The 21,640-nt window shown below is 36.8% G+C and overlaps 1 protein-coding gene across 2 annotated transcripts; it reads left to right on the top strand.

Moving 5' to 3' along the window:
* The first annotated feature begins 920 nt into the window (after positions 1-920).
* LOC127086286 (uncharacterized) lies at positions 921-9,621 on the top strand. 2 transcript variants are annotated; one of them, XM_051027022.1, is made up of 7 exons: positions 921-2,697; positions 3,758-3,898; positions 4,009-5,761; positions 6,462-6,763; positions 7,234-8,090; positions 8,419-8,519; positions 8,622-9,621. In XM_051027022.1, exons 1-7 carry the CDS (start codon positions 1,381-1,383, stop codon positions 9,512-9,514), a joined length of 5,364 nt encoding a protein of 1,787 aa, XP_050882979.1. In that variant the 5' UTR covers positions 921-1,380; the 3' UTR covers positions 9,515-9,621. The 2 variants fall into 2 exon arrangements, with proteins under 2 accessions (XP_050882979.1, XP_050882978.1); XM_051027021.1 differs by having other exon boundaries at positions 922-2,697; positions 8,419-9,621.
* The last annotated feature ends 12,019 nt before the right edge of the window (positions 9,622-21,640 follow it).

The raw sequence follows: 21,640 nt of genomic DNA, 5'->3' as shown, positions 1-21,640 counted from the left end.
GCCTAAGCTTTAGGAAAATAAATTGATATCCTTAACTCCAACTAGTCTGTGATCGACCATCGCCTATTACTCTTGAAGACGAAGTGTGAATGCATGAAAGTTGCTATTCCTTTTTAGTTTATTTTTCTTACTCATGATGTAACTGTTTAAATCTTTATTTCGACCCTGGCATTTGTAATGTAACGACTTTAGCCATTTTGGCCATTTCTATAAAGTTACCGTTTTGGCTTCGATTTTGCATGAGAACTATTCTGTTAATATTTTAATCTCCTGAAGTGCACACTTATATTTTTTCAAATACTTCCCGTTTACTCTTAGGATTCTTTGATCCTCAGTTAACCCTTCGATCTCGTATGCACCATTAGAAAAAAACTTGAACAATTTGGAATGGACCTTCCCATTTTGGGGGCCATTTTACCCAAAGTCTCATCCTTTCGATCCATAGCTAGAATTACTTTCCACACTAAGCCTCCATTCGAAAATGATTTGACTTTGAACTTTTTATTATATGCTTTCTCTACCCTCTTTAATAACTCTAAGGCATTTAACCTTTCCTCATCCAAATCGACTAGTTCGTCCAACATCATATTCCAGTAGGATTCATATGGGATCATATTTTGTCTTTGAATTCTAGTTGATTGGAGATAAATTTTGACTAATAACACCACATCATGCCCATAGGTCAATCGAAAAGGTGTAAAATTTGTAGCATCTCTTTCTATAATAATTATTTAGAATAATTTTGACAAAAATACAAGTGACAATTAAAAAAAATAATTTTTTTTATAAAAAAAATGAAGTAAAAATTAATACATCTCGAATGACTCGTACCTAATATCTTTAGGAGGGAACATGAAAAAATATAAAATCTCGAAAAACCATCGCGTGAAATCACGCTACCCACTTGCGCTTGTTCATGAGCGTATATATTACCTACCCCCAAAACCCTCTTCAATTTTCGATTCTGTGTAACCACAACACTGAAAAAAAACTTCACCAAAGAAAACTCTAAAAAAAGCTTCATAAAACCGCAAAACCCAGAAACCCAATATTCACCCAACAAAACGAAAACGCATAACTTCCATTCAATCCAACACAAAATCACGATAATGTTATTTTCTCATTCGATTTCTAGGGTTTCATTTCCCCAGATAATTTCTACATTTTACCATCAAACTCACCTTCAACTGAAGCCGCCATGTTATTTTCCTTCTCAATTAGAGTGAATCCGAAAACCCAATTGGTTGAAGAAAACAATCATCGAATACCCATTTTCTAGTTTTCTACAGAGGGGAAACAGTTTTTATTTTCCATTTTTTCAGTTTCATTTATCTTACTGCTTGGTGAAGTTTTATTTATATTTTGTTTTGCATTGTTGTCATGAGATCATTACCATCCTCATCGGTTAGGGGCAACAGTGATTCGGGTTCGAGGGTTAGGAAGAAACATAAGAAGTTGGATGCAATATGTGAGGAAGAGTATAATCGAAACCATGGTGAGTTGAATGAGGGTGATAATTTGAATCCTGATTCAGGGGTTCGCAGAAGCTCCAGGGTTAGGCGTGTTCCGGTCATGCTTGATGCCTCTCCTTCGCCCAAGAAGAAACGGCAGAAATCGGGGAAAGATGTAATGGCGAAGAGTGTGGAGGGTGATAAAAGTTCGGGGAGAGAAAGCGGGGGTTCTGTTGGTGTGAGATGGAGTTTGAGGTCGAGGTCAAGGGGTAAGAATGTGAGTTTTGAGGTGGAGGAGGAGAGAGAATTGCCCCGTAGGAAAAGAAAGCTGTTTGAGGTGGAGGAGGAGTTGGAGGTTGTCGAGGTTGATAAGGACGAGGAGTTGGAGGTTGTAGAGGTTGATAATAATGAGGAATTGGAGGTTGTGGAGGGTGATAGGAAGGAGGAATTGGAGGGTGATAAGAAAGTGGAGTTGAAAGGTTATACACGAAAAAGGTCTAGGTCGAAGAGAACAGGTAAATTTGATGCGACAAAGTATGTAAAAGGGCTTGAGGAAAATGAGCGTCAAGAAGTGGAGCTTGTAGTTGTATTGAACCAAGGCGAGGGGAGTGCTTCGGTTCTGGAGACCGAATTGGCTGATGAAAATCCAATAGATTTTAGGGATGAGAATGCTGCTTCTGAGATGGGGAATGAGGAGAGAATTGAAACTGACAATTTGCAAGCAGAGGAATGTAGTGGTGATGTTGGACCGTCTCCTGTGGAACATGTAGAAACTGTTGATGAACAGGGAGATCAAGTAGAGAGCGAGAAGGAAGAAAAAGGTGCAAGTGATGCGGTTGAAATTGCTGGAGTTTCAACTAAACAGGTAGATAATGAAGGTTCTGTTGATAAGGAGGTCCACATTGAGGAAAATATCTCAAAAGATGAGAGTATTGGGAGGAAGGATGAGTTGAAACAACCATCAAAAGACAAGTCTGGGTACCGATGTATCAAAGAGGGCAGACGGTGTGGTTTGTGTGGAAGAGGGAGCGATGGTAAGCCTCCAAAAAGGTTAACTCAGGATAACGGTGAAAGTGAGAATGAAGCTTATAGCGGCTCATCAGCTTCAGAGCAGCCTACTTATGATACCTGGGATGGTTTTGACGATGGACCTGGCTGGCTTGGGCGCCTTTTGGGCCCTATTAATGATCGTTATGGTATTGCTGGAATATGGGTGCATCAGAATTGTGCTGTATGGAGTCCAGAGGTGTGATTTTAATCAAATAGTTTTTTCAATCTTGGTTTGCATCAGTAAATTAAACACAATTTCTTGACTCTTGATTTTTAGCATTAGATTCTGCATATCTGAGGTTGAACGTTAGTCTAGGACTTGAGAAAATGACCGTGCTGAATACGATAATGCTCCGTGTCTGTTTTGAGTAACTAGTAAGAGTATTGCCAATGGTAATTGTTAAAAAGGTAGCTTGTGTGCTGTAGCACATACATCTCAAGCTTCCTAGTTATGGCATAAATATAAGTCAACTGTTTACTTTTAAAGAACTTGGTCTAGGATGCTGTTAGGTTCGTTTCATGAGCAAGAAATAGTTCCTAAAATAATGGTATATAAAAATAGATTCAAATGAATAAAGCTGGCAAACAAATGAAGAGTTTTTTATTGATGTAGTGAGATTGGAAGAGAAGATACAAACAGTATACAATGAAAATTATAACTTTGCACACAAAGCTACCCCAAAGGCGCACTCTCCTTTCACACCGGAGCATTTCTCTTGGTACTGAACTTAATTAATCAAAAACTATCTTCCCCCTCTACCCTTGAGGGTTATTTAAAGACTTTCTAAGAAAAATCAAAATAACAATCTTAACAACCCCCTAACAAACTTATCAACTTGCTAACTAATTTCTATTAACTTCTTAACTCCAATCCTAACAACTTCCCTTTATTCTAAGTCCCAACAGATGTATAGATAAAACACTAGACTTCAGGTGAACCAGATGCTTTATAATTTTGATGCCGTGGCGTATCATTGAACTCTTTAAAAGACTTCTTTTATTTAATCATTTGTGTATCATTTCAGTTATTTAAATTTTTTAAATACAATATGGATGCTGCATAATTAATATTGCCTATAGAGATAAGCAGGTATTGTCAACTTGTGAAGCGGAATGTTCTTCTCATTCTTTATCAAAACTTTGTCAGCGTAATAGTTTTGTTGCTTAGACTCATCACGGGCTAATAATCTTCCTATTTGAAGCTTAGTCACACCTTTTATGTCCAAGTAAATATTCATTTTGACAAACTCTTGCAGGTTTATTTTGCTGGCTTGGGATGCTTAAAAAATGTGAGGGCTGCACTTTGTCGAGGAAGGGCATTGAAGTGCACACGTTGTGGGAGGCGAGGGGCAACCATTGGTTGTCGTGTTGACCGTTGTCCCAAAACTTATCATTTGGTTGGCTCCATATTCTTTCTTTCAAAATGAAATTCAAATATTCTACAAACTAGGAAAACATGTTTTTTTTACGTATCTCAACCAGAACTAACACTATATATCTTTTGCAGGCTTGTGCAAGAGCAAATGGTTGCATCTTTGATCATCGGAAATTTCTTATAGCTTGCACAGATCATCTGCATCTTTTCCAACCTTGTGGTAATAAATACTTAGTCCGGATAAAGAAGTTGAGGGCTAGGAAAATGATGTGGGAGACGAGGAAGCGTTCAAATGATGCTTCGAGAAAGGATATTGATGCAGAAGAGAGATGGTTGGAAAATTGTGGGGAGGATGAAGAATTTTTGAAACGCGAGAACAAGAGGCTTCATCGTGATTTATTAAGAATAGCCCCAATGTATATTGGTGGTTCAGACTCTGCTGGTAGTGAAAATTCATTTCAGGGATGGGAATCTGTTGCTGGGCTTAAAGATGTCATCCATTGTATGAAAGAAGTTGTTATTATTCCTCTGCTATATCCTGATTTCTTCGATAATTTAGGGCTTACACCTCCAAGAGGTGTTCTTTTGCACGGGTATCCTGGAACAGGGAAAACCTTAGTGGTCCGGTCATTGATAGGTGCATGTGCACGTGGAGATAGACGGATTGCATATTTTGCCCGTAAAGGTGCAGATTGCTTGGGGAAATATGTGGGTGATGCTGAGCGTCAACTAAGACTGTTATTTCAGGTTGCTGAGAAATGTCAACCTTCTATAATATTCTTTGATGAGATTGATGGACTGGCACCCTGCCGAACTCCACAGCAAGACCAGACACATAGTTCTGTCGTATCAACATTGCTTGCTCTTATGGATGGTTTAAAATCTAGGGGATCAGTTGTGGTCATAGGTGCAACAAACCGTCCTGACGCTGTGGATCCAGCACTTAGGCGCCCTGGAAGATTTGATCGGGAAATTTACTTTCCGTTGCCATCAACTGAAGACAGAGCTTCCATTCTTTCACTTCACACACAGAAGTGGCCGAAACCAATTAGTGGATCCTTGCTTGGGTGGATTGCAAAGAAAACTTCTGGCTTTGCGGGTGCCGATCTTCAGGCTCTTTGTACCCAAGCGGCCATGAATGCGCTGAAGAGGAATTTCCCTTTGCAAAAGGTTCTATCTGTAGCTGAAAAAAGAAATTCTTCTGGTTGTAAGAACACTCCTCTTCCATCATTTACCGTGGAGGAGAGGGATTGGGTAGAGGCTTTTTCGTCTTCGCCATTACCGTGTTCCCAGAGAGAAGCTGGAAATGCTGCAAATGATGTAGTATGTTCCCCTCTTCCTGTCCAACTTATTCCTTGTTTATTGCGTCCATTATGCACTATTCTCGTATCTCTTTATCTCGATGAACGTCTGTGGTTGCCACTTCCTATATCCAAAGCCATGACATCGATTAAGAATGTAATAATTTCTGCTCTAGACAAAAAGAAAATCCCTGTTGATCATTGGTGGTTGCACCTTGATGATTTTCTTCAAGAAACAAATGTTGCTTACGAGGTAAGTAAGTGCCTTAGTTGTTCTGGCATTTTATCTGCAGACCATGGTTTTTCTGGTTCTTGTGATATTATGGATCATGCCGATGATAAACCCTCCAATAAAAACCATGTTAACCTGTGTAATGGTAGATTACCAGACATGCCATTTGGAATGACCAACAAATCAGGTTTTCGAATATTGATTTATGGAAATCCCCGATCTGGCCAGAGACATCTTGCTTCATGCCTTCTGTACTGCTTTATAGGAAATATTGAAGTACAGAAGATTGATATGGCAACTATTTCACAAGAAGGTCATGGAGATATTGTGCAAGGGATTGCACAAATATTAAGTATGTTTCTTTTTCCTAGTTTTACCTATGCATTGTTGGTTATTAACATACTATCCTTTTGGAGTTAATTGTTGACTAAGACTCCGTTTGGCCTGACTACTTATTTTCTCCTTAAAAGAAGAAGCTAGGCCAAACGGTATTTTTAAGAAGATCTTAAAGTAGTTGAGAAAAGTTTTTCAAATCTAGTAGGACCTTTGACAATTTTATCTATTTTTCATCATTTCACTCAAATTTTATCAAACATTATGGCGTCATTTGATCAATGTAGCCGACCCCACTTAGTGGGGTAAAGCTTGATTGATTGTTGTTGTTTCATCATTTAACTCAAATTCTATCATTCTATAATAAATCTTAAGCTAAACAATAACAATAGTTATCAAACAACTTTAGCTTCATTTCTTAAGTTCTTAATTTTACCTTTAATTTTGAAGTAGCTTTTAATGCAGAAATAAACAGAACCTAAGTATGCTAATTAACAAAACTTTGGGATCTAATAAGCTATCCGTCATTTGTTTACTGTTGTTGAGGTTATGACTTTTGGCTAAGGCTTACAAAAAGTGCCTTTTTTTCTCTAGCCCTTAAAAGATGTCAAGTGTGATAGTTAATAAACTTTGTTGCTCTATCCAAAAAAATGGATGCTCAAGTGATTTATAATTGTAGTAACTTCTAGATCCAATACTCATTAGTTTCTATGTGGCAGTGAAATGTGCTAGCACGAAATCTTGCGTAATATTCATGCCAAGAATTGATTTGTGGGCTGTGGAGGAGGATGTCAAAATTGCTGAAAAGACCGATTCCTGCTCAATGGATCAACTATCATCTGAGATGGACACATCCTGTTTCACACCAAGAGAAATTGTTGAGAAGGAAAATGGGATCAATACTGGAAAACACCCGGCAGAGATGATCGAATGTCAATCCGACAAAAAGGCTTCATATGCCTGGATGACATTTATTGAGCAGGTGGAGTCCATTGGTTTATCCACATCCTTGATGATTCTGGTATGAATACTTTATCTTGCTTGTAATACGTAAAAAGTTGGACTATCGGCTCCTATAATTTTTGCGCCTTTATTTTCAATTAAATGTTCTATATTTTCACAGGCTCTGCAATTTCTTAATTCTCATATAGAGTATACATTAATACAATGATATATTCATATTGAGTAATGAGGTATCGGATAACGGGATGACTGCTATGTAATTTTTTTTTACAGTTTGAGATAGGAATTTCTGAGTGCTTGAGTGATTTGCACTCAGATCTTCAATTTATACACTTTCGGCAATAAATAATAAAATTGACATTAAGGCGAAGATTATAAATACGGCTAGTGCTACTTCCTAACTCTATGTATGATGTTTGTTATATACATGGCTAACTATGTACATGAATCTGAAAATAATTGCTACAACTACAAACTCCTAATACTAATTCTAACAAGATCCTTATATATATTTTTCATTTGTAACAGGCTACTTCAGAAGTTCCCTATACTGAACTTCCACACAAGATAAGAGGATTCTTCAAGAGCTATCGATCAAAGGATAGACAATCAACTCCTATAGTGCAAACAGTTCCTCAATTCTCTCTCCAGATTGATGAGAATTTTGATCACGACTTGGCGATCAATCTATCTGCTATAGAGCTTTTAAGAAATGTAATTGAGCAGCGGATTCAATTGATTCATCAGAAATCTCATGCTCACATTGGTGTCCAGAAGCTTGACAGAGCCTTTGAATCAATTGAAGTTTGTAAAGATAAGGTCACTCAGAGAAAAGAAAACGAACCAGGCCATGAGAAGAAGGGTGAAGTCCAATTTCCTGAATCCTTGGCCAAAGTTCCACAACCCAACAACAGTAGATCACTAAAAGGAAAGTCAAATCTTTTAATGGCAATATCCACATTTGGCCATCAAATTCTCACATACCCTCATTTTGCTGAACTTTGTTGGGTCACTTCGAAACTCAAAGAAGGTCCTTGTTCTGATGTGAGCGGGCCGTGGAAGGGCTGGCCTTTCAATTCGTGTATAATTCGTCCTACCAATTCACAAGACAAGGTGGTAATTTCCAGTAGCTCTGGTGGCACTAAAAGCAAAGAAAGTGCTGGTTTAGTTAGAGGCTTGGTTGCTGTTGGTTTATCAGCATACAGAGGTGTTTATAAATCAGTCAGGGAAGTTTCCCTTGAGGTAAGGAAAGTACTTGAGATCTTAACTGAGACAATTAACATGAAAATTCGAGCTGGGAGAAACAGATATCAATATCTGCGTATTTCATCCCAAGTCGCTTATTTGGAAGATATGGTCAACAACTGGGCTTATGCATTGTTGAGGTATATCTATTTTACCGTTAGGGTCTGTTTGGATTGACTTATTTGAGTTTATTTATTGACATAAAACACCTGTAAGTCGTAAGATTGTTTGAGAGTTTATGGAAACAAATTATGACATATTTATTAGTTCTCCAGGATAACTTTTGGACATGACTTATAGCTTTATATAAAGATAGTATAACTGTATTTTATCTTTTGTTATAGAAATAACTTTTATATAAATGCTCATCATGCTCTAAGCGCTTAATTAAACTGTTAATCCAAATAGGACTTTACATACATGTTTTCTGTATGGCTGTCTTTTTAACAGTTATTTCTTCCATTTCAGTCTAGACCAGGCTTCCCCAGAGCTTGCAGCAAAGGCCATACGAGAAGCTGCCGGGTCTTTAAACAGTCATCTCGCATGTGAAGACCCCCACATAGCCGAAGGTGAGGATTGCCATTTGGTTGTTCCTGCTGGCGGTGATGATTTGGAGACACTGGAGAAAAGTCCTAATGGAGTTTCCTTGAATGAAATATATGATAATTTAGGTCATACTGATTGTGAAGGCCAAAAAGCACATTATGAAGGATCTCCACATAACCATCATTGTCCAGATACGAATGTTACGAACTCTTGTCTTGTAAACCAATCTCTTCATCCATCCACGAATCAGGAGAATGGGGTGTTATCTGGAGTGTCTGAACTGATAACTGCTGAAAATCATGAAGCTGCAGGTGGAGAACTTGGAATGCCGAAAGACTTGAATAAATCAACATGCACTCGCCGTACAGTCGTTTCTGAAAATGGATTTCACACATGTGAACAGGAGAATATTGAGATTGGCAGCTCTAAATCAAGTAATGTTGAATCTGATAAACATGAGAATACTATAAATATCAACACCTGTTCAAGTAAGGACAGTGGTGCAGATGAATCTGGGGTTGTTTGCCTTTACCAATGTTGCCCTCATTGTCTCAGAAGCCTCTATCATTTAATGCGCAAGATACTTGTTCGCGTATGGGGATCAAACAGAAGCCATTGGACAATAGAAGATGTCCATGATGCTGTTTCTACATTATCCGTGGATCTTATTTCAGCAGTTAGAAAATCTTACATGGCAGAAGAAAAAGCTTTCACTGATTTATCCAATAACAAAACATCTGTTGAATATGCAAACCTGACAACCTGTAATACTGAAAATCGAGGCAGAGATGCTGTGCCGGCTGAATGTGTTTCTCATGCAGCAAGTCAAGAGGCAATTGTGAGTGAAGACGCAGCAACAAATGAACCGGTAAAGCTTGATTTGAAATTTGTTTTCAGAGATGGTGTGCTAGTTCCTATGGACCCTGCAAAAGACGCCCCTCTTCACTGTAAATTTGAGAAATTGAGTCTTTGTTCTCTGATAGAGTTGATAGTGAAAACTAAGGGCCCTTTAGGTTAAGTTATAATTGTTTTATTGCTTTGAATGCTTAGCAAAATTTTGGTGCCTGTGTGGCAGTTGTAAGTAAATTTTTATTAGATTAAGGTATAGTTTTTTGACCACAGAAATTCCCATGCTTCTTTAAATGTTTAATTTCAACAGCAAAAGATAGAAGTATCCCGTGACATACATTATTAATCTTATATATTAACAGTGACATGTATTTTCTTTTTGTAACCAATTGTCTAATAAGCGAAGATTGATGAATAAATTAAAACACAACTTTGAATAGGTCACAAATTAATACTCCCTCCGTAACTTTTTATCAGTTATTTTTTTGATTGTCATTTATAAAGCTAATGTAGTATTAATTGTACTTTAATTAAAATTGCTCCTAAGTAATTATTACATAGAAAGAAAAAATAAAAAAATAAAATTTAAAAAGAAACGAAGGGGATAAAAGATAAGAGAAAATAACTTTGAATAAGTCATAAATTAATAATAATTTTAGATTTTCATCTAATTCATAAAAGTTTACAATAAAGATGCATATCCATTAAACTCAAAAAATAAAGTTATAAAATTCAATAATTTATATTTAAACAATTCTACCTTTTCTTTCACCCTCTATAATTGTACTTAGTTTATTCATATGAAGACTTGGCTACTAGTAATTGCGTGATTGAAAATCAATCATAAAAATGAAATTGCTTTCAAAATCAGATGTTGTACAACACATGATAAAATGTTGGGTTCAACATGTTGCACTAGTACATTTAAAATTAATTATTTTTCTTGACTTACAGTTCTTCTATTGAGGAGAGAATTTTGGATAGACGAAATTAGAACCAACTGCAATTTCCATCTGTCTGTTTTCAAGAGATCAGATGTTGCACTCGATATGTTGGAACATCTTGTTCAACATGTGTCTCTTCTGCACCAGAACCATCTTGAGCAAACTCTATGTTATTTTTGCATAATGCAACCAATCCCGAGACGACCAACAGTTCCTCCTTTGACAAAACAACTCTTCAAGCACAAAATAACTAGGTATCGAAGACATACATAGACAATAACAACAACAATAAAAGATTCATAGCAGTGATATAAGTAGCACCAACCAGAGCATAATTCATAAATTATGAAGTAGTCACACACACACACACACACGCGCGCGCGCGCGGCCCCTCCCTCCCCCCACACGCGTGCGCGCGCACACACACACACACACGCACACACACACACACACACACACACACACACACACACACACACACACGAGTTTGATACTCACAATGCTCCAAAATAATAGATATGTAATCATTCAAGATAAGTTAGTCATGCATGTACAATAGGTTAGTAGTCAGTAGACAAGGATCATAAGCTACTATTTACACACAAAAGTTCAGCTCACAAGGGTCAGATGCCAAGCCAAATGCTTCAGCATGATATGAGCACAAACACATCAGATATCAGTAATTTAGATCTTCTCAATCAGTAGTGAGTAGTCAGACAAACTACCCTCTACATACCCATTGCTGCCCCCTTTTTCCACACTTTGGCAAAAGTCTACCTTAGAAAGTTAGTCATCCAGTCAGCTCAGAGGTCAGTGTGTTAGCACATACACAGAAAACAAGCAGACAAAATGTTTGAGCATCATACCTTGATATTAAACAATTTGGTGATACTAGGTTCACAAATTAATTTTACATCACCATTATAACTCAACAAAAATACCCATGTAAGGGACAAAATTACAACTGAAAAGAAAGACAAAGTGATTTAGTTTTAACAACTGCCAGCTACATCAGATACCACATGTCAACCCAGATGTATGGCACATCCTGGTTGACAACACCATTCAACTTATTCTTCAGAACTGTCCTCCTCCTCTTCACTTCCATATTCACTCCCATATTCCCCTTTCTCACTGTTGCCTTCTGATTTAGAGCTGCCATAATCTCTAGACCGCTCCTCTTCCTGTTCACTGTTAACCTCTTATGCATCCTCATCATCCTTCTCTTTTATCATCCTTTTGATTAGCTCATCTAACTTTTTCTTCCTGAAGGTACAATTAGTGATAGTCTCTTGAAGAGCTTGTGATGCTTCCATTATCCCAGACAACATATATTTGCTCAAGGATTTGGATATGGGAGAAGAGATTCCATCAGTAGTATGACCATAGTGCTTAGCCACCACAATGTCTGGGACATGTGTCCCCACAAACAATTTCGTATCAAAAGTTAAGGGTATAGCCTTTTTCTTCTCAATATCACATTGATTCATAACTTCAGGGTCCTATTTCAAGATTATCCCAGAGATCATACAAGGAAAAGTAATTGGAAGCTTTATAGCAAATAATTGAGCATGCCTCATTGTCTGTTCAAACACAAATTTTCCAAAATTTATTTTGGATTTAGTTCCTATTTGGAAAATCAATTTGGCCAATGTTGGGGTAATATTATATTTGTGATTTATAGGTGCCCAGTTTGCTACACCAATCATGTTAAGCATGACATATTTTATAGTTAGGCTCCCTATGGGAATGCCACTTTTCTTGGGCCATTTCTTCACTTTCCCACCAATAATCTCCACAACAATTTGATCCAAAGAAGGATGTCATGAGAAGATGCAAACTTGCTTCTGCCTAGATATGCATTGATAACTTTTATGGAGAACTTAATACATTTACCTCTAACAAATAATCTCATATACTCCCCACTTTCCTCATTTCCACTTCAGCAGAGAGGTTCACAATAAATTCTTGGACCAATTTTGTATAGCAGGGCCCAAGCTCAGTGACAATCTTCATCAACCCAACCCCCTTTAGCAAATTCACAAACTCCTTTTCATTTTAAAGCTTCAATACCAAGTTTTCTATCATCATCAATTCTTCATCACTAGAATTAGACTCATACTTTTCAATGAAGGCCATTACTTTGCAGTTTCTCTTTCACTTTCATCATCAGACTCCGACCAAGTAATGGTCAATCCCTTTTTCTCTTTCTTTAGAAAAGTAGGGCATTTAGTTTTGATGTGACCAAAACCTTCACATTCAAAACATTTAACTCCCTTGCCTATGTCTTCTTCTAAGCTCTTTCTCTGGGAATCAATGTCAGACTTGATGTCTTGTATATTCCTCTTCCAATATTTATCCAGGCTTCTTAAGGATTGTTGAACTTTCTTCCAACATAAGTTATAACCTCTGACAAGTCTTCTTCAATATCCTTATTACTTTGATCTTTATTCTCTTGAGAGTTGGATACAAATGCAACACCTTTGTTCTTATTTTTTAGATTTTCCATTTAGAGAGACTTCATATGTTTTCAGAGAACCAATGAGTTCATCTACCTTCAAGGTGATTAGGTCTTGAGCTTCTTCAAATTCTATAACCTTCATGTCAAACTTTTAGGGCAAGGATCTGAGAATCTTTCTTACCAGCTTTTCTTTAGACATATTTTCTCATAGTGCAAAAGAATTGTTGGCAATGTCTCTAAGTCTGATGTTGAAATTAGAGATAGATTAATCTTTATTCATTCTCAGATTTTCAAACTTTATAGTGAGGAGCTGCAATCTTGGCATCCTAACCTTGAATGTGCCTTAATGAATAGTCTTGAGAATATTCCAAGCATCTTTGACTTCAATACATGCGTTGATTAATCTAAACATGTTCTTGTCAACACCATTAAAATAACATTCAAAGCCTTGGAGTTTCCAAGAGCTTCATTATTTTCTACATCAGTTCACTTAGTTTCAGGCTTCAAACTTATAGTACCATCTTCAAAAGTGATCACATGATGTTTCCAACCTTTAATAACAGCCTTCCAGGTTTTGATGTCTATGGATTTAATAAAGGCAACCAATTTAGCTTTCAAATAGTCATAGTTGGTGCCATCCAAAACAAGTGGTCTCTTGATAGACCCTCCATCCTTAGTGTAGTCCATTTGAGTAGAAAATATCCTCCATGGAGCTTGATGACACTCTATCATTGTATATTTTCTGTTGAAGAAACAAATAAAAATAAGTCGAAGATGATAAAATTTGATGAATAATGGCCAAAGAATGGAGCAAAAATGACAAAGTATGAAGAATTAGGGACTTAGAGAAATTTGGATGAAAAAGGAGAAAAAGAGAGTAAGCTACTAGAATAATCATGCGCTGCACCGCGCACGTGATAAAAAATAGGAAAAGTGGTATCGTGAGCGTCAAAAATTGGCCAGAAAAAGGGCCCGTCACGTGCGCAATAGATAGCATCGCGCACGCGATATTGCATTGGCAACTCTGGTACGATTTGATGGCTATAAAAGGCATACTTTAAAATTTTTAAGGGGTTATGCGATTGAAGAGTATGATTTACAACACCGAAACTGAGTTTTGGAGCACATTCGAAGCCATTGGAGGCCAGATCTTCAAAGAATTCTTATGCAATCTTATTCTTATCAATTGGTATTGTGATTTTATCAGTATGAGTAACTAAACACTTTTAGGTTAGGTTTTTTCTCGTGAACCTGTTTCAAACCTGTTGGGACATATGTTTAATTTGATGTTACACGAATTATCCTAGTTATATTTCTATTTAATTGCTTCTCTTACTTAAAACACATTATTTAAGATACTATATTAATGTGATTATGGACCTATAAAGAATACTTACCCTTAACCTATGCGTATGATCTAGGTAAGTTATCATACTTACGCTAGTTTAATAGAGATAGGAGACCTCAAGTAGTGGCCTTAGATTTAACTTACTGTATCATCGCGTGATTTCACTTAAGCCAGTTGAATAGGGATAAGAGATCTCTAGTAGGAATCAATAAGCTATACACCAAGGTATTGGGTATAATGGTCTTGTTAACTCGTCGTGGAAATATAATGACGTTTGATTTATGTAATGCATTAGACATCAACATGGGAGAAATAAGAGATTCTAGGCAAAATCTGACCACTTTCTCTAAATTGTCAGAATGCTTCTTTTATTTTCAACAACAAGTTGAAAACCCCCCAATTGTTACTTTTTATACTTGCACAATTATTGCTTTGTTAGATAGTAGTTCCTGTGGATTCAATAATCTTTTTATTACTGTGACACTATTGGTATACTTGCCTAGAAGTCATCAAGTTTTTGGTGCCGTTGCCTGGGGCTATTGATATTCTCAACAAAGCAACGGTTGCCCAACGTTTTTAAATTTAGTTTTTATTTTTGTTTTCTCGAAATTGTTTAACTACAGTGCTACTGAGGTATATTTTGTTTATGTATGCATAGCTCAGAATCAGAATTGACACCACTTGATTCCGAAATGGAAAGGACTTCACGTGCCATCAAGAGAGCGATTAGAGAAGCGAATCTAACTCAAGCGAATTTAGTAGAAGAAAATTCACCGATTTCTTTGGACTCCGAAGAGGAAATAATTATGGAAGCCGTATCACCACCACCCACTATGGGGGACTGCTGCAAAAGGACTGCCGAAAAAACCTGCTAACTTTGACATAAAAAATCATATGCTTTAAGGTTTAAGAGACAATCCGTTCGACGAGAACGCAATTCGACACCCGTGGGAGCACCTTGCTCGCTTCTATGAAACAACCTCAATGTGCAGGCCAACTGATGTCACTGAAGACCAAGTCAAGTTGAGTCTGTTTAGTTTCTATCTAATTGGAAGAGATAAGGATTAGTTGCTTTGCTTTCCAAATGGAACTATACAGACATGGAAAGAGCTGGAGGACAAATTCTTGGAGAGATTTTTCACCACCACTCAATTTGCTGAACGAAGAGCTGAAATCACAAACTTTGAGCAATAGGAAACTGAATCGTTGTACGACTCATGGGAAAGGTTTTAACTTTTATTACGCAGATGCCTAAATAATAACATGAATAACATGGAGCAAATGCAAAATTTTATTAAAGGTCTCAAGGGTCAAACACACATACTTCTAGATACTTCCGCGGGAGGCACGATCAAAACTATGACATAACCATGGGTTAAAGACTTGATTGAAAATATGTGCTTAAATGAATATCGTTCAAAGAGTGAAAGATCAGTAAAAATTGAAACTGAAGGCACACCAAAAGGTTTGTTAGTTGTTGACAATCATACTTCACTTTTAGCTCAAATTGAATTATTGAATAAAAGGCTAGCTAAAAGAAGCTTGAGTCAAGATAATGTGAGTCATGTACAAGCACTGAAATGTGATTTTTGTGGAGAGGGACATGCAAATGGAATATGCGTATTAGATTGGTCGATGAAGAAGTTCAATTTGCAAATTTCCAGAAAAATAATTCATATTCTAACACCTACGATCCCAGATGGAAGGATCACCGAAATTTTAGATGGAGTAATAATCAGAATACAAGTGCTAATCAAGGTGTTCAACAAAATCAATAAGCTCCATCCCAAAGGAAACCTTCACCCCTTGAGGAGACCCTTCAAAAATTCATCTAGGCCACTCAGAGAAGTTTTGAACAGGTAAATAAACAACATGAAATAATGAGTAAGAATCATGATGCATCTATAAAAAAATTGGAGATGCAAATTGGTCAGCTATCTCAGTAAATGTCCGCTTTACCTAGTTCTAGTGGAGGATTTACAGATAACACTGTGGATAATCCTAAAAATGAGACATACAAGGCTTTAGAAGTAGGTTTTGAGGTAATCACCAACATATGTAAGGATGAAGTAGTGGGATAGGTCTTGATTGAAGATGACATATTAGGGTGTAAGAAAGAGGAGAGTGAAAACCAGAGTGACCAAGCTGAGAAGGGGGTCATCATTGAGAAATTGATAGACAAAAATTCCCCTTGGAGAAGGACTAAGAAAAAAATTCTTAATGACTCTAATCAAGAGCTACCCGATTAAATGAAACCTCCATATCTATTCATTAAAAAGAAACCACTACAAGAAGATGAGGCATGGTTGTTTACCAGGTTCAAAGAGATGTTAACCAAAAGTAAGTATTTCTTTTCATAAAGTTTTAAAGATAATGCCAAAATTTGTTAAATTTATAAAGGCATTATTAACTGGTTCAAAGCAGAAGCTGGATAAAGAGTAGGTAAATATGACTGAGAAATGTGATACGATATTACTCCAAACAATTCCAACAAAACTGAAGGACCCGAGTAAGTTTACAATCTCTTGCACTATTGGTGGGGTAGAGATCCCACATGCTCTATGTGATTTAGGACCGGGTATCAATTTAATGCCCCTTAATAAGGCAAAAGAATTGAATTTGGGAAAGATCGTACTTAGTAATGTAACTTTCACCTTAGCTGATTTATCTGTTACCCATCCTCACTGTGTTTTACAAGATGTGTTATTCCATGTCGACGATCTAGTTTTTTCCTGCAAATTTTATAGTAGTAGATATGAAGGGAGACACATATGGTTCAGTTATTCTTGGACGCCCATTCTTAGCAATCGAGAAAACGTCAATAGATTTGTAAACAAGCGAACTTAGCTTGAAGTTCAATAATGAAAAAGTGGTGTTTCATGCTTATGAATGGACACCGTATGTAGATGATCTGGAAACATGCTACCAGATTGAAGATAAAGGTATCACAGACGACAAAGGAAATAATAAAGGAAAATTATCAGGCGTGATGGTATCCCTTACGCCTGACGATCCTTAGGCATGAACTGTCAAGCTAATGACGATAAAGAAGCGCTGGGTGGGAGGCAACCCATTAGCAAGTATGTTTTTGAAATTTTGATTTGATTTTATTTAATTAAAACATGTTGATTTTTGTATGTTATTTTCCAAAAAAAGAATGCAGGTGAAAAATAAAGTAGAGAAGAGACATGTGAAAGGAAAAGAAGAAAGGAAAAAAAAGAAAGCCCCTGGAAATATCACGCAGCTTATCGCACGTATGACACGGCTATATCGCATGCTCATTGACTTCATAACGCGCGATAAAGACGTTTGAAAATCCGGGATCCGTTAGTATTGCATGCGCAATGGACGCATGATGCATGCGATAGAGACGTTGGCCGGGAGATGTTGGAAGAACCATTAGCATCGCACACATGATGGATGCATGACGCGTACGTTGAGAACATAAATTTTCCTATAAATAGAGATTTTCAAATCTCTTTTCCTCACAACCCTTTTCTCCAATCTCTCTTAACCTTAAATCTCTTCTAATCACCATCTTCTACTTAATATTTTCTCTGTGCATTTGTTAATTTTATGTTGTTGCAGGCATAATGGCTTCGAAAAGAGGCAGAGTTCAAAGAGCTTCATCATCACGCACTACTCCGCGCCAAATGCTCTAACTTTTCCAAATCTGAAGTTTCTTTCTGAAGCAAATGCTGGAAAGTATTTAAAGTTGGTCGATTACCATATCGTGAGAGAAATAGCTTTTGCATGCGATGAATTGAGAGGCTTTAAAGAAGTGGTTGAAATGTTGCAACAACGATAATGGATAAGTTTTAATGATTTAATTCAAAAAAGATAACAAAACCATTAGCCTAGAGTTTTATGCAAATGCTGCTTTTTGCGATGTCGACTCTTATACTTTAAATGTGCGAGGTAAGTACATCAACTACTCTACTAGTGCTATTAATTCTATCTTGAATCTTCAAACTCCCCCCGTATGTGCTCTTAGGACTTACAGAAATGAGCACCGTGTTATAAACGAAACCATGACCCAAGAAATTCTTGGTGCTTTTTGTAGACATGGGGATGAATGAGTGATTGAGTGTGGCTTCATTCTAGGGCATGGGCCTCATTCTTTGTGCAAACTCTAGAAGCCGCTTCTAATTAGTCATAATTTATTGTGAAATGGTGCTTATGACTTTTGGCTCTTTTAAGGGATGAACCTATTAATGTAGGGTACTTAACTTCTGAAAATCTTAAAAATATAGCTACCGTTGCACAACAAGCTTGTGGGCATTTATGTGTTATTAATGAAATGTGTAGGAGAGCCGGAGTACCCACCTACCCATATAACGAGATGATAGGTCCAAAATCACCTATCAACGTTTCAACAATTAGGAGGCTTCAACATAATCTCCCAACAAGAGCAACTCAACAAGATCAAAAGGATAACCAAGCAGGAAACAAAGAAGAACCTCAGGTGCAGCAACAGGCAGTGAAAGTTCAACAAAATCAACAGGCATCAGAATTTTAGAGAAGGATGGAAGCTCACGCAGTGAGAGTAACAAGATGGATAACAAAAGTTTCGCCCACCTTGTATGCTGAACCCCCAAGATTTGCACCAGTATTTAGAGACTTCTACAACCAATAAGAAGACCACATGCCTGCCCAAAGTTTAAGAACTCTCTTTGAAAGCGCCAAAGAAATGGAGAATTATTTTAGAAATCAAGATCAAGAGCAAGAAATAAGAAGAGGGCACATGCGAGCATAATATATCAGACAAAATAATGATTTCAACAACACCATGAATGACATGCATGATTTTTTCCGCAATGATAACATGTGAAGAAGACATGTAGTAAGTTTTAAATTTTTAGAAGTTTTTTTTCTTCTAATGTAGGCCTAGATAAGAGTAATGTCACTTATAAGTACTCTTTCCCATTGTATGATTTTAATCATGTTTGTCTTTGATGAATGAGTTTGTTACTGTCGTTTCTTTTAGATTTCCAAAATTGCAACTTTAGCATTGAACAAATGAACCAAAAGCACCATCAAATGAAACTTAAGCTTAGTCCTTCTTTCGGTGACTTAGCCTTATTTATTAGCCATATGACTTGAAAGATTACATCTTTCCACCATTTCTTTGGAGTTAGGTAGACTTTTTTTATTCAAAAGCTGTATGAAAAAGAATAAGTTTGAGGTTTCTCTTGGAAGTGAGGAGGGTTTAAGTTTGGGGTTGGGTACTAGAGAAAAAACGGTCAAAAAAATTCAATTTTTTTTGAGAAAATAAGAAGTTAAAAATAACTTCTTAAAAAAAAGAGAAAAAGAATGCAAAAAATGAATATTGAGGACCATAATAGCGATATATCTAGTACGATTAATAAGGAAAAAGTTGGTATGATAACAATAGGAGAACTAGGTACCTAACTCCAAAGATTTAAACCTACTTTCCCAAAAAATTCCTACCCGAACATAAGCCACGTTACAATCGAAAAATATGTGTTTTTTGATCTTTTTGACGAATTATATTACAACATGATCAAACTCAGTATAAACTGTTTTGCATGTTGATCGAGAGACCACCCTATCAATTGAGTGAGTCATGGTGAGATGAGAGACAAGTTAGGTACTTATCAAAGATTGAGGATGTTTTATGAATTTTCTGGACTACAGTTGGAATTTAGAATGGTGGTCAAGTAAAACAAATTCATATGGTGATGTTCACTTGCTATTGTTACCACTTGTTTTTCTATTTGGAATTTACAGTGCATGCAAGTTACTTGAGGATAAACAACAATCAAGTTTGGGTTTGTCATGACACTCTATCATTGCATGTTTTATATCGAAGAAACAAAAAAAACAAGTCGAAGATGATCAAATTTGATGAATAATGGCCAAAGAACGGAGCAAAAATGACCAAGTATGAAGAATTTGGGACTTAGAGAAATTTGGCTGAAAAAGGAGCAAAAGCAAGCAAGCTACTGGAATACTCACACGCTGCATCGTGCACATGATAGAAAAGAGGAAAAATGGTATCGTGCGCCATCGCTCGCGTGGAAGATTTGTCAACGCAGCTTCGCGCGTGATGGGCCTTTTTTCTGGGCAATTTATGATATGTTCTGGTATGATTTGATGGCACAAAAAGGAATACTTTGGACTTTTTTATGGGTTCTACAATTGGAGACTGGAGAGTACGATTTAAAACACCATAAGTGAGTTTTGTAGCGCATTCGAAGCCATTGGAGATGAGATCTTCAAGGAATTCTTATGCAATCTTATTCTTATCAATTGATATTGTAATTCTACCAGTATGAGTAGCTAAACACTTTTAGGTTAGGTTTTATCTGATGAACCTATTTCAACCCTGTTGGGACACATGTTTAATTTAATGTTGCATGAATTATCTTAGTTATATTTCTATTAAATTGCTTCTCTTACTTAAAGCACATTATTTGAGATACTTTGTTAATGTGATTATGGACGTATAGGGAATACCGACCCTTAGCCTATGCGTCTAATCTAGGGAAATTATCGTACTTACGTCGGTTGAATATGGATAAGAAATCTAGAGTAGTGTCCTTATAGTTAACATACTGTATCATCACATGATTTCACTTATGCCGGTTGAATAGGGATATGTGACTTCTAGTAGGAATTAGTGAGCTATACACCAATGGATTGAATATAGTGGTCTTGTTAACTCACCATGGAAATCTAACAACACTTGATTTATGTAATGCATTAGACATCAATAGGGGATAAATAACGGATTCTAGGCAAAACCTGACCACTTTCTCTAAATTGTTTCATTTTCAACTGCAACTTGAACCCCCCCCCCCCCCCCCCCCCCCCCGCGCGCGCGCGCGCGCAAATTGTTACTTTTTATACTTGCACAACTATTACTTTGTTAAATAGCAGTCCCTGTGGATTCATTACTCTTTTTATTATTGCGACACTATCAGTACACTTACGGAAAAGTCACCAGAGCTCACCCAAACAGAATAGGATGTCTGCTCTGATGCCAATTGAAATTTTGTTCCTTAAGGGATAACCGTTGGACCAAATGTTAAGACAACTTGCCTATCTTCTTAAACCAGAATGACAATACAAAGAAAACAATAGAAATAATATAGAAGGCAATAAAATAACACAAAATTTTGGTAACCTAATATAGTGAAACCACACCTGCATTTGGGGGCACTCTACCCAAGAAAGGAAATTCACTACTTTAAACTAGTACACCTAGTCTTACAAGAATGAGCAAACCATAGGTTGTTCAAATCCTCTTCCTAATCCTAGTGACTTTCTATTTAAGGACCCCCCCCCCCCCCCCCCCCCCCCCAAAAAAAATATGAGAACCTACTCACTTTCTTCTCAATCACATAACCCGTCATTGGTGTTTACAATTCAAATAACCAATGTTGAATATTACAACTCAAATAAGACGAACCTTATATGTCAAGTTACTGAAATATAGAGGTGTACAATAATATATTCCACACTAATCTAGTCATGGAATTAGCTTGGAATGCAAGAAACAAAATAATCAAACCCTAG

The sequence above is a fragment of the Lathyrus oleraceus genome, chromosome 5 (assembly GCF_024323335.1).
Source record: "Lathyrus oleraceus cultivar Zhongwan6 chromosome 5, CAAS_Psat_ZW6_1.0, whole genome shotgun sequence".
NCBI classification, from domain to species: domain Eukaryota; kingdom Viridiplantae; phylum Streptophyta; class Magnoliopsida; order Fabales; family Fabaceae; genus Lathyrus; species Lathyrus oleraceus.
The sequence above is the reverse complement of the archived record's forward strand: the minus strand, read 5'-3'. Positions and strand labels throughout refer to the sequence as shown.

Excerpts from the sequence above, each read along its gene's own strand:
- LOC127086286 (XM_051027021.1), top strand. The coding sequence starts at position 1,381 with ATGAGATCATTACCATCCTCATCGGTTAGGGGCAACAGTGATTCGGGT. Across the intron at positions 6,764-7,233 it reads CCACATCCTTGATGATTCTG|GCTACTTCAGAAGTTCCCTA; the intron begins GTATGAATACTT and ends CATTTGTAACAG. Across the intron at positions 8,091-8,418 it reads TGGGCTTATGCATTGTTGAG|TCTAGACCAGGCTTCCCCAG; the intron begins GTATATCTATTT and ends CTTCCATTTCAG.